The sequence below is a fragment of the Gossypium hirsutum genome, chromosome A04, assembly GCF_007990345.1.
Source record: "Gossypium hirsutum isolate 1008001.06 chromosome A04, Gossypium_hirsutum_v2.1, whole genome shotgun sequence".
NCBI lineage: Eukaryota > Viridiplantae > Streptophyta > Magnoliopsida > Malvales > Malvaceae > Gossypium > Gossypium hirsutum.
In genome coordinates this window covers 62,041,513-62,056,045 of record NC_053427.1, presented here as the reverse complement: position 1 = coordinate 62,056,045, position 14,533 = coordinate 62,041,513, and the positions used below count along the sequence as shown (strand labels likewise).

The window sequence follows — 14,533 nt, the reverse complement described above, 5'->3', positions numbered from 1 at the left end:
TTTTTACCGATTAAGCACTTTTGCTAGTTTTCGCTTAAAACCGAGTAGCACAAGTTGTCTAACATAATTTAAAACCTCATATTCTATCATAAAACACCAAAATACACAAATTTCACCTATGGGTATTTTTCCAAATATAAACCCTAGGTTAAATTATTGCTAGCATAAGCTTAATCGAGCTACTGAGACTCTAAAAACGTAAAAATCACTAAAAACGGGGCTTGGAATCACTTACTATGGAGCTTGGAAGCTTGAAACAAACCCTAGCTATGAAGAACCCTTGAAATTTCGGCCTAATGAAGAAGATGGATAAAAATTGGCTTTTAATTTTGTTTTTAATTCATTTTAATAACTAAATGACCAAAATACCCTTACTACTAAACTTTCCAAAAATTCCTTCCATGTCCTAATTTTGTCCATGAACTTAAAATTGGTCAAATTTATATTTAAGTCCTCCTCATTAATATTCCAAAACAATTTCATACTAAAAACTTCTAGAATACAAGTTTTGCAACTTATTCGATTTAGTCCCTACTTTCAATTTAAGCACTTTAGGCATAGAATTTCATCACGAAATTTTCACACAATCATGCAATCATATCATAAACCTCAAAATAATTATAAAATAATTATTTCTATCTCGAATTTATGGTCACGAAACCACTATTCCGATTAGGCCCTAATTCGGGATATTACAACTCTCCCCTCTTTAAGGATTTTCGTCCTCAAAAATCTTACCTGTAAACAGATGTGGGTATTGATTTCTCATAGTTTCTTCGGATTCCCATGTAGCTTCTTCTACTCCATGCCTTTGCCACAACACCTTCACAAGTGCAACATTTTTATTCCTTAGTTGTTTGACTTCTCGAGCTAAAATCTTAATCGGTTCTTCTTCGTAGGTCATATCTGGTTTTAGTTCAATTTCTGTCGGTGAAAATACATGTGAAGGATCCGAACGATACCGACGTAACATAGATACGTGGAACACATCATGAATCTTCTCTAATTCAGGTCGTAATGCTAGCCGATATGCTACTGGTCCAACTTTTTCAATTACTTCATACGGCCTTATAAAACGCGGACTTAATTTGCCCTTCCGTCCAAATCTAAGGACTTTCTTCCACGGAGACACCTTTAAAAATACTTTATCACCAACTTGAAATTCAATGTCCTTTCGTTTTAAATCTGCATAAGATTTCTGTCAATCTGAAGCAGCTTTCAAACAATCTCGAATTACCTTCACTTTTTCTTCAGTTTCTTTTATTAGATCAACTCCATAAATCTGATTTTCCTTGAGTTCAGTCCAATACAAAGGCGTTCGACACTTACGACCATACAATGCTTCATAAGGTGCCATTTTCAAGTTCGTCTGATAACTATTGTTGTAAGCAAATTCTACCAACGACAAATATCTTTCCCAACTTCCTTGAAATTCCAATACACAACATCTGAGCATGTCTTCAAGAATCTGAATTACTCTCTCTGATTGTCCATCAGTCTGTGGATGAAAAGCAGTACTGAAATTTAACTTTGTACCTAACGCGTCTTGCAACTTTTGCCAAAACCGCGACGTAAACCTTCGATTTCTATCTGAAATAATCGACAATGGTATTCCGTGTAATCTAACAATTTCTCTAATATACAGTTCAGCCAACTTGTTAAGAGAATAATCCGTACGTACCGGGATAAAATGAGCCGACATAGTTAATTTGTCAACTATTACCCAGATGGCATCTTTCTTTCCTGGAGTTAATGGCAATCCTGAAACAAAATCCATAGTAATCCGATCCCATTTCCATTCAGGAACCATAATAGGCTGAAGTAATCCCGAAGGCACTTGGTGTTCAGCTTTCACCTGTTGACAAATTAAGCATTTGGACACAAACTCTGATATATCTGTTTTCATTCCATTCCACCAATACATTTTCTTCAAGTCATTATACATTTTCGTACTACCCGGATGAATCGAGAAATAACCACTATGTGCTTCCTGTAGGATCTTTTGAATCAATTCCTCATTCTTCGGTACACAAATCCGATCTTTAAACATTAAGCACCCATCAGAACCAATTCTGAAATCTGATCCCATATCAGCTTTACACAGTTTTCTTTTGGCTAGCAAATCTTGATCATTTTTCTGAGTTTCAGAAATCTCTTGTAAAAACATTGGTCTTGCTCTTAACTCTGCTAGAATCAAACCGTCATCTGACATTTTCAACTGAGTGTTCATAACTCTCAAAGCAAACAACAACTTTCTGCTCAAAGCATCAGCAACCACATTCGTTTTTCTCGGATGATAATCAATAACAAGCTCGTAATCTTTCAACAACTCCAACCATCTTCGTTGTCTCAAATTCAAGTCTTTTTGTGACATCAAGTACTTAAGACTTTTGTGGTCGGTATATACCCGACATTTTTCACCATACAAATAATGTCGCCAAATTTTCAAAGCAAACACCACCGCAGCCAATTCCAAATCGTGAGTAGGATAATTCCTCTCATGAGGTTTTAACTGCCTCGAAGCATATGCCACCACTTTTCCTTCTTGCATGAGCACACACCCCAAACCATTTAGAGAAGCATCACTATACACCACAAATTCTTTACCTGATTCGGGCTGTACTAACACTGGTGCCTCTGTTAATAACTTTTTCAATTCTTCAAAACTCTGTTGACATTCTTCCGTCCATTCAAATTTAACATCCTTTCGGAGTAATCTAGTTATAGGAGCAGCAATTCTAGAAAATCCATTTACAAACCACCGATAATACCCAGCTAGCCCTAAGAAACTTCTAACTTCAGTTACGTTTTTCGGTGGTTTCCAATCAACAATGGCTGAAATTTTACTAGGATCAACCCGTATACCATCACCTGAAACAATATGACCCAAAAATCCAACTTCCCGGAGCCAAAATTCACTTTTACTAAACTTAGCATACAGCTGCTTATCTCTCAAAGTTTGCAAAACTATCCTCAAATGCTCAGCATGCTCTGTCTCATCTTTTGAATAAATTAAAATATCATCTATAAACACCACAACAAATCTGTCCAAGTATGGCCGAAATATGCGATTCATTAAATCCATAAACACAGCAGGAGCATTTGTCAACCCGAATGGCATAACTAAAAATTCATAATGACCGTACCTTGTTCTAAAAGCAGTTTTAGGTACATCCGACTCCTTTACCCGCAGTTGGTAATACCCAGATCTCAAGTCAATCTTTGAAAACCATGTCGCTCCTTTTAGCTGATCAAACAAATCATCAATTCTTGGCAACGGATACTTGTTTTTGATTGTCACCTTGTTTAACTGCCGATAATCAACACACAACCTCATAGAACCATCCTTCTTTTTCACAAATAACACGGGAGCACCCCAAGGTGAAAAACTCGGTCTCACAAAACCTTTATCAGTCAACTCTTACAACTGCGACTTTAATTCCTTCAACTCTGCTGGTGCCATTCTATACGGAGCAATCGAAATCGGAGCTGTTCCCGGTATCAAATCAATACCAAATTCTACTTCCCTGACTGGAGGCAAACCCGGCAATTCTTCTGGAAATACGTTCGCAAATTCACACACAACCGGCACTGATTCAACTTTCTTTTCAACTTCTTTTGTATTAATTACATACGCCAAATAAGCCTCATAACCCTTTCTCAGATATCTTTGAGCCGACATTGAAGAAATCACACTAGGCAATGCCTCTGATTTATCTGATTCAACCCGCAGAGTTTCACCATTTCCACACTTTAATTCTATAATCTTTTCTTTGCAATTTATTTTAGCATCATGCAATGTCAACCAATCCATACCCAAAATAACATCAAACTCATCAAACGGCAACAACATCAAGTCGGCCAGAAAGTAATGATCCCGAATCATTAAAGGACATTTCTTACATACTTTATCGATAGTCACACATTTGCCTAACGGATTCGACACTCTAATCATAAATTCTGTGTTCTCAACAGGTATATTCATACTAGACACCAATTTCATGCACACATATGAATGAGTAGAACCGGGATCAATCAAAGCAATAACATTAACATTATAGAGGGAAAATGTACCGGTAATCACATCAGGTGAGGAAGCATCTTCACGCGCTTTAATAGCATAAGTTCTAGCCGGAGCCCTTCCTTCAGGTCTAACTGGTGCATCCCTGGCTTCATTCTTACTACTTGCTTCGCTCCCAGCTTTTCTTGGATATCTTCCTCTCGAATCCGCCCCACTTGTTTTGTATTCTGAAATTTTTCTTTCTCAGCTCTCTCTGGGCAGTCTCTAATAAAATGATCCGGAGAACCACATCGAAAACATTCATTTGCTCTGCACAGACCAAAATGATTTCTACCACACCACTAGCACTCGGGTTTAACAAATCTCGAGTTCCCTACACTGGCTGCAGAAGTATTCTGAGATTTAGGACCCACATTTTGCTTCCTATAATTCCCATATGATTGCCCAGCTGAAGCTTGGGAACGAGGATTCATATTCCTTGACTTTCCAGGTTGCTGTGAAAATGAACCGCTCATCAGTCTTTTCTTCCAATTTCTAGTCTTAGCCTCTACCTTTTTCTTTTCTTTAAGTAATTCTTCGGCCTTACAAGCTCGATCAACCAATACTACCATTTCTTTTAATTCAAGGATCCCAAAAAATACCTTAATGTCTTCGTTAAGCCCGTCTTCAAATCATCGGCACATCTTGGCTTCTGTAGGAACATATTCCCTAGCATACTTACTTAATCGAACAAACTCTCTTTCATATTCTGAGACTGTCATATTACCTTGCTTCAGCTCAAGAAACTCTTTACATTTCTGACCAATAAATCTTTCACTAATATATTTCTTCCGAAACTCTTCTTGAAAGAATTCCCAAGTTATTTTCTCTTTCGGTACCACCGAAATCAAAGTCTTCCACCAATTATAAGCTGAATCCCTCAACAAAGATATAGCGCATTTCAAACATTCTTCAGGTGTACAAGATAATTCGTCAAATACCCGGATTGAATTTTCAAGCCAGAACTCTACTCTCTCGGCATCATCATCAATATTTTCTTTAAATTCTTCGGCCCCTTGCTTGCGAATTCTATCAATTGGAGTTCTGTGAAATTTCATCAGATCCATACCTTGAGGCATCGGGGGTACAGGTTGAGGAATTGGGGAAGGTGGGGGAGGTTGTACATTTGGGTTCGTACGAACGAACTCAGTGTACCATGCACTCATCATTTGGAGAAAGGCTTCCCGACCCCTTTCTCCTCCTTCCTGACCAACAGTAGGAGGTGGATTTTTAGTCGGCGCTGCTCCTTCAGCCGGAGCTGGCGCATTACTCTCTACTTCATCTGCCACAACTGGATCAGGATCCATTTACTATAAAAAAAATCATTTAAAAAAGGTCAAAAGTCGTCACACTATCACAATTTATACATATGGCATGTATAGCAAAATCCGTACATACAACACGTAGTCCGAGAACCGACTAAACCTGCTCTGATACCACTAAATGTAACGCCCCCACGCCCGAGACCATCAACGGAGTCGAACACGAGGTGTTAATAGACTTAATTTATTACTTAAACAGCTCAAACAATTTATTTTTAAAATTTTCAGTCAAGCTAACAATCTGCATCATAGTCGTTTAAAAATTCATATCTCGAGTTACAAAACTCGAAATCCAATTCCGTAAATTTTCCCTAAAACTAGACTCATATATATATTTACTAATTTTTTTATAGAATTTTTGGTCGAGCAAATTAGTACAGTTTATTAGTTAAAATCTCCCCTGTTTCATAGTTTGGCTGCTCAGACCTCTGTGTATTACGAATCAAATATCTCCCTGTACAGAGTTTCAATGACTATACCGTTTGCTTCTAATAAAACTATACTCAATAAGGAATCTGTACATATAAACTATGACTTCTAATTATCTTTGAACAATTTATGGTGAATTTCTAAAGTCAGAACAGGGGATCCAGAAATTGCTCTGGCCCTGTTTCACAAAAATTTAAACATCTCATAAAATATAACTCATATACCTTTTTTGTTCCATCCATATGAAAATAGACTCATAATTATTCAATTCCATATATTATTCATCATCTAATTATATCTCTACTATTTTTAGTGATTTTTCAAACTCTCGTCACTGCTGCTGTCTGAATCTATTTTATGGTAAATTTTACCTATTTCATGGTTTCCATGGATTAGCTAGCAATTTAGCATACATAACACCAAATATGATCATGATTAGCCATTCCAATGGCTAATCATTACCAAGCATTTCCATACCACTCACTAACCATATCATAAGACCATATACACAAAATGATTATAATGCTATACATGCCATACTCAAAATATACAAGCTATTATGCCAAGATGGTATACGGATAGTGTGAGCGTGCCGCCGACCATTTCCGATTTCCGAGCTGGCTTGTCAACACTACAAGGAATGAAAAGGAGGGAGTAAGCATAAATGCTTAGTAAGTTCACATGCAAATAGCAAGTAACATAACTCTATAAGCAAACATAAAACATCATTTGCATAATCATCACCGAGACATTCATATCACATTTTCATTTATCATCTTACCATTTTGTTGTTATATCGAGTTTTCAACCCGAGCGTTAAGTACATACCTGTTCAAAGTATTCATTTCACAACACTTACCAATAGTCCCTTTCATCTCGAGTATTCCTCCGCTTGAGTAAAATTTTACCCGTTGAACACATCAGAATATAATTCGGATACATGGAAAGTTTGCACATAAGTGCCACATATGTAGCCAAGCTACTATGTAACCCGCCCATAAGCGAACTCGGACTCAACTCAACGAGCTCGGGCGTTCGCATCCATGAGTGAACTCGGACTCAACTCAACGAGTTCGGATGCCTAGTAACATCTCATGAACTCGGACTCAACTCAACGAGTTCGGACATTTGCATCCATAAGTGAAATCGGACTCAACTCAACGAGTTCGGATGCTCAACCATCCTAGTGACATGTCACTTGTATCCTAATCTATTCCTAAGGTTCACACGGGCGTTTTCCTTGATCACTCATCTTTGCCATCTTCCACGGAACATCGAATTTGATACTTCGGTGATAGTTCATACTCATCAAGTAATTCACATAATTACATATTATTCAACAATAACCACAAAGCATAATATTTCATGATAATAATCAGCATCATATCATATAAACAACATTAAATTGCTTAAAATGACAATTATGTTACTACATTTACACATGAACTTACCTCGTATGCGAAAATGGCTACTTTTACCATTTCGTCCACAACTTGGTATTTTCCCCATTTTAGCCTGAATTTTAGTTTTCCTTGCTCTATCATTTAAAATATAGTCTAATTAGGACTCACATTATTCAAATTGACCCAAAATCATATTTTGGCAAAATTACAATTTTGCCCCTAAACTTTTACATATTTACACTTTTGCCCCAAAGCTCGTAAATTAAACTTCAGCCTATTTTCTTATGTTTTATGACATGCTGATCATTTTTCCCTTCTATGGCAACATCAAATTCTCACTCTAACATGTACTTATGACTATTAGGTATTTTTACCGATTAAGCACTTTTGCTAGTTTTCGCTTAAAACCGAGTAGCACAAGTTGTCTAACATAATTTAAAGTCTCATATTCTATCATAAAACAAGTGATATTCACTAGTTATGATATTGGTTAGTAACTTAATTAGGTTACTCTAATAGGATTAGACACCTAGAGGCAAAAGATTTGGATAAATCATGAGATGATTGGAACAAAATAGAAGAGTTACATGTGAAGTAATTAACAATGTTGCTTACCTAAATAACCATAATCTTGAAAATAAAGCCAAAGATGACTTAAGAAGAGGTGAAATATGGATCTTTACTCACTAGAAAACTTTTGAGAAAGTCTTTTTGAAATTAAAATAGGAGGGTTATTAATTTTGAATAAAATAGTCGGAGCATCATTTAATAAAGTCCTTTTAATGATTATAATAAACGTGGTAAATGTACTCATGATCATATTTTATTATTGTAGATTAATTATGGAAAACAACACAAGTTATTTTTCATTACGATCGGCCCTTGAAAAGCACAAGTTGAATGGCTTTAACTTCCTTGACTGGTTCTGTAACTTGAGGATTGTCCAAAAACAAGAATGAAAATTATATGTCATTGAAGAACCCATTCCTTATGAACCAGCAAATAATGCCTCTAGATTTAACAATGATGCTTATAAGAAGCATCTTGATGACATGTTAGACATAGGATGACTAATGCTTGCCACAATAACTCTTGAGCTTCAAAAGCAACATGAGGATATGGTTGCCCATGATATGATCCAGTTCCTCAATGAATTATATTAAGGGAAGCACGTCAAGAGAGGTATGAGACCTCTAAAGCTCTGTTTTGATGCAAAATGATGGAGAGAACTCCTGTGGAAACTCACGTTCTCAAGATGATAGGCTATATTGAAAGCCTTGAAAAACTAGGATTCCCTCTAGGTGTGGAGTTGGCCACCGATGTCATCCTGCAATCGTTGCCAAATAGTTTTAGCCAATTTGTCCTTAATTTCAACATGAATAAGATTAATAAGACTTTTCCATTATTGCTCAGCATGTTACAAACTACTAAAAGTAACATGAAAAAGGCTAGGCCTAAGCCCATTCTGATGGTCCGCAAGGATAAGGGGAAAGGAAAGGCTAAGGCTAAAGCAAAGCCTAAGGACAATGGCAAGGCCAAGCCCAACAAAGGAAAAGTTGCATTGAAACCTAAAGGAGGAATTGCTAAGGAAGAAAAATGTTTCCATTGTGGTAAGACTGGACATTAGAAGAGGAACTGTCCTGCCTATCTTGAAAAGGTCAAGAAAGTAAAGGAAAATAGAGCGTCTACTTTAGGTATTTATGTTATTAATATTAATTTATCAACATCTACTTCTTGGGTATTAGATACCAGATGTGGTTATCATATTTGTACCTTTTTATAGGGACTACAAAGGAGTAGCAATCTGGCTAAAAGAGATGTGGACCTGTGAGTTCAGAATGGAGCAAGAGTTGTTGCATTAGGACTACAAGAGTCCATCCATCCAATCACACCAATATCTGGCGATATCCCATTCATAAATATGTAGCTGAGCTGCAAGATAGGAATCTTGTGGTCTAGCCACCATAGTTGCAGTAAAAACTGCCATATAGCACTTCCTCCATCATACCATGTCCCACCACAAAACATAGGCATAATCATAATATCGTAAACACATACTTATATCATAAGTCCTATGGCATGCATACACATATATTTTCTTTAGGAAATATAGCATAGCATATAGCTTTTACACAGCCAAACTTACTTAAAATATTTTTCCTAAGCTCACCCTTGTGTATAAACGAACTAAAACATACTCTTTTCCAGGCTTATAAGATACCCATAGACCCAATTTTTGAGTCCCTTATTCGACCCCTAATTGGGCCTTAAGATTGGCCTAAAAGGCTCAGACAGTTCTGTGCTCCACACGGTCTAGCAGATGGCCTACAATACGACCATGTGGTGTACATGGTCTACCCATACAGGCTATTTAATTATAAACGGTCATGTGCTCCACACGACCTACCACACAATCGTATGGTGCACATGGTCTACCATATAGCCTGTGGTGCTAAATAGTTTGAAAACAACTTCTATTTCGCAACTAAGGCACTTCGAATCCTACATGCAATGTTAAAGTGGACTAATTACAACTCAGTTAAATCCCAAAATCTTACACAAAAATACCCTTTTTCCTTAAAGACACAGTCTTAAAATCACATTCAGATACTTACTCGACACAAAAATAGTGGACAAATACAACGATCACACGACTGAAAATCTTGATTCGCAACCCCCTCGCCTAATAAGAAAACCAATCTAACACTTAACAAAGTATAGAACGATACTAACATTAAAGTTCAACCTTGAAAAAGAATACGAGGAAGCAAACAATATCAGGAGAATCAACAACGAAACTTACGCTATTATTTGCCCTATGACCAAAACAGATAATCAACACAATTCCCACACAAAACCAGCAAAAAAATTATCAAAAAAGAAAAAGAGCTTCCAAAAAGAAGAAAAATAAGGGAAAGAAAAAGGAAGAAAAAAGAAATAGATAATAACAAAATAAAGAGCAAAAGAAACGTGGGAGCAAGAAAGGTGAATAGTTGGGGGTGAGAGCAAATTTAGGGGTAGGTTATTTTCTTTATTCCAAAATAAGATAAGTTAGCTGAAATAAAATATTCTATCAAAATCCTATCAGCTCTATTAGAATTTGAATACAGCCCAACTTCTATCACATGGCAAGGAACAAAAAGAATTCCTACAATGCACACACGGAGACTCGATCCTAAGAACCAAGAGTAAGCAACACCCAACCACTGAACTAGTGGGCTCGTCCTTGTCACAACCCTCTAAGATAAGCCTAAAAGCTCAAGCTTAACATAAAATCAGAATAAATGGGAAAATTCAAAACAAGGGAATTAAACTCAGGACCTAAACCAGACTTTCGAGGCACTTAACCAACACACAAGTCTAATTATTTGACATGCTTGCATAAACCAAATCCAAAAATTTTGGGGCATTACAAATCTACCCTCCTAAAAGAAATTTAGACGTCGAAATTTACCTGACTCAAAGAGATGAAGATACTACTGACACATCGAGTCCCCAAGCTCCTAAGTGGCCTCTTCGAAGCCATGATTCCGCCAAAGCACCTTAACCAAAGGGATGGTCTTCCTCCTGAAGACCTTAACCTCACGATCTAGAATCTGTATCAACTCCTACACAAAAGACAAGTTCAGCCTTAATTCAATTTCCTCCATTGAAACCACATAAGAAGGATCAGATCGATAATGTCTCAACATAGACACGTGAAAAATGTCATGAATACGATCTAATTCCAAAGACAATTCTAACTGATAGGCGACTAGCCTAACACTCCTCAAAACCTAATACGATTCCATGAATCAAGGTCTTAACTTGTCCTTACGACCAAATCTAAGAACATTCTTCCAAAGAGACATTTTAAGGAAAACAAAGTCCCCTACCTCAAACTCAATATCTCATTTCTTAAGGTCCGCGTAAGACTACTATATATTTGAAGCGACCTTAAGTTGATCTCGAATCAAACGAACCCTATCCTCAGTCTCAGCCACTAACTTAGGACCAGAACCTTTGTCTCCCCAAACTTAGTCCAACAAAGCAAAGTACAACATTTTCGACCATGTAGTGTATCAGAAGGCACCATCTGAATGCTAGATTGAAAGCTATTAGTGTAAACGAATACAACCAGTGGCAGAAACTCCTCCTACTACCTTGAAATCAACCATACAAATCCAAAGCATATCCTCCAAAATCTAAATTACTCTCTCAGACTATCCATCGGTCTGTGGATGAAATGCTGTATTGAAATCTAGTTGAGTACCCAAAGCTTCATGTAATGTAACATCCCGATTTTAGGCTTAGTCGAAACAGTAGTTTTGGGACCAAAAATCCAATGAGGAAAATTTTATTTTTATTATATTTTTGTGGTCTACAATTTCAAGAATGATTTCGTGAAAATTTCGTTCGAAAATTTCGACGTTTGGGCACTCAATTTAGGCTCCGTTTGTTTCCTAGTAAAATGTTTTCCGGAAAATGATTTCTGGAAAATAATTTACTTTTCTAGAAATGATTTACTTTTCTGGTGTTTGGATGAATCTGGGTAAAATATTTTCTGTTGTTTGCCAGATTACCTGAAAATATTTTTCGAAAAAGCTATTTTTACATATATTAATAAATTTATATTTTAAATTGTTTTACATATATTACAATGATTTATTTATTTATAAATAAATCAAATTAAATATAAAATAATACTCAATTATTAAGCTAGAATATACATTAGAAAATAAAAAGGAGAAGAACAATGCAAAATGTGAAATATTTAAACCTTTGCTATCAAAGCACCAAAAACTATTACTGCACTTCGACGCGTGTCCTGTAAGACGGAGCTTTGAAAATTCCATAAACCATAAATTCACAATCTTGGACTAGATTTAATTTATGAATTCTGACAAATAGATCCATAATGCCAAATACATGAAGAGAAAAAAAGCATGTATAAATAAGTTTGACATAAGTACAAAACTATCCATTCTTCTTTCAAATCTCTTTAATGAAATATTTACAATTCCCTTTTTCTCAATGTCTGTGCATCTTAATGCATGTTATTTCAAATGTTTGTCATCAGTAACTCAATGCAAGCATTGCTAGCACCAAATAACTTTAAAACTAAAACCAGCCGTTGGCTAGTAACTGAAATAGCCTATGGCCACCATGTAGAACGTGCAATGTCGAGCCTTGAGCTGGTCATTAATGCTAAAGGGAAGAGCTACAAATCACATCTGTTGGGGTTTTGATAGTAGAGGAAGGGGGACAGTGTTATATGGAACGACCTTATCATCTGTGCTATAAAGATATAGCTGCGGACAGTGCAGATGGGCCTCCAGAGCTGCATCAACCACCGCTCTAAACTTTCTGCAGTAAGAACCACAAGTTGTTTATCATAAACACAAGATTTGATTGCATTCGGAGAGAGCAAATAGCATGGCATGTATGTGTTCATTTAACATTTATGTGGACTCATAAGTGAATTATAATAGAATCAATGTAATTGCAGAAAAAAATTATAATTCTCGACATAAAAGTGAATACAGACTATGCTGACAGATCAGCCGGCTAGAGTCCAATGCCTTATCAAAATCCGAAAATGCATACCTGTAACATGGATATGATCATTGCAAGGAGAGCATATGAACCTATTCCACCTGAATATACCTGCGTAGTTTCAAAAACATTACAAATCAAGAGCAAATGAACACTACTTTTTGAACAAAATGAATAGATCATCAATATAGATAAACTCAAACCTCATTCAGGTCTCTCTGTTGTAAAAATACTTTCAAGATCAAACACAATGGTCGTAATTGAGGCCATTTTAGTACTGCTTCCTAAGAGAAAACACATAACCAAAGTTTAAATTTAGAAAAAAACAAAGAAAATATCTAGAAAAAAGTCCAAAGTTTATAGAACATACAAAGAAATAAACTAAAGAAGCAGAGCTTTAATTAACCACAGGAAAACCATAGAAGTCCTAATTCTGAGGAACATGAGTTAATCGAACCAAAATGATTTACATAAATTTTAATCAACAAATCCAGAAGTAGACATAGGAAATAAATGAAAATTAATCAGTGATTCCCATTAGTGAAGATAAAGCAAGCAAACAATCAAACTCAACACAGGAGCACAATCCTCAAGTATAATTGCAGCCAAAAATGAAACTTGACTCAGAAGAAATCCTAATAAGAAAGAGGCTATGGTCCAACTTAATTGACCTCATCTGACAAAAAAGCGGATTAAAATAACTATATCTTAAGCACCACTAACAAATGAAACATTTGAGCACAGGAAAGTCTATAATTGTAACAAACCTTGATAAACTCAGCAGCTTTTGGTCCATTATCCACATCAAAGCTGCAATATTGAACACCCAATTAAATATTAAACTGTGAGATAGAAGTGCTAAAGAAAATATGAAACATGGCTTTTAAATTGCCACATCAAGCCAAGATGAGATAAACAAATTTCTTTGGTGCACTTATCACATCTATTATAAGTCAGTCTAGGAACCTAAACATGCCTCCACCTTCATCAAATTCCAAGCATCCCATCAGATCTTATCAATCAAGAAAATTCAAGAAAATAGGAATCTCAATCAAGTGAACTGTTTATGTGATTAGAGAAAAAATGACCAAGATTTTTTGTTCATGAATTCTCGACAATATCATCTTCCTAAAATAAAAAGCAAAGAAAATTTCTATGTTTGGTAAACTATTTAGCCTCATTCGCTAATAATATCCAAATACAATTTTTTTTATGGAATTTCCAATTACTTGGACCTCCCAATTATCATGGACCTCAAAGAAAACAATGAAGAGAATTCAAAAGTCCTACCATAATATCTTCCAAAAAACCTCACAACTAAAATTTCATATTAATCCAGTGTCTTTTATGATGATATTCATACCAGAACTAAAACAAGTTTAGAAATGTTCGGAGGTGAAGAGAATTTTAGATGAGATATTGGATTAAAACATACTAGGACAAGAGGGTAAGAGGAATATAAAACTACCTTATATCAAATGTGACACCGCTTTTCTTTTCTACAAACTTAATTATTGGCACACGAGCTTTTGCAATCACCTAATAGGAATTAAATTGTTAGCTAAATATACTCTATTGTATCAGTAAACTTTCCAAAAAAATAAAATACCTACATCTTTTTTGCAATTCCCCTTTGAGATAATACCCTGGAAAGAGCATACAAACTGGTCTGTGGATTTTTTATACCTGACTCTAGAATCATTACCTACATAAAATGGAAACAAATGGCTTAAGAATGTCAGTCATACAGAATAGGGGAGAAATACAAAAATTTGGGTCAGCTT

At 35.8% G+C, this 14,533-nt stretch overlaps 1 protein-coding gene and 1 long non-coding RNA gene across 2 annotated transcripts; one reads left to right on the top strand and one right to left on the bottom strand.

Moving 5' to 3' along the window:
- The first annotated feature begins 8,433 nt into the window (after positions 1-8,433).
- LOC107947886 (uncharacterized) lies at positions 8,434-8,841 on the top strand. Its single transcript, XM_016882392.1, has one exon. The coding sequence runs from the start codon at positions 8,434-8,436 to the stop codon at positions 8,839-8,841; it is 408 nt and encodes a 135-aa protein (XP_016737881.1).
- A 3,961-nt stretch (positions 8,842-12,802) lies between these two features.
- On the bottom strand, positions 12,803-14,275 carry LOC107949310 (uncharacterized). Its single transcript, XR_001697698.2, has 4 exons — positions 14,218-14,275; positions 13,517-13,559; positions 12,953-13,033; positions 12,803-12,860 (listed from the first exon to the last, which is right to left on the bottom strand). It is a non-coding gene; the product is annotated as an uncharacterized lncRNA (long non-coding RNA).
- Between the last annotated feature and the right edge of the window lie 258 nt (positions 14,276-14,533).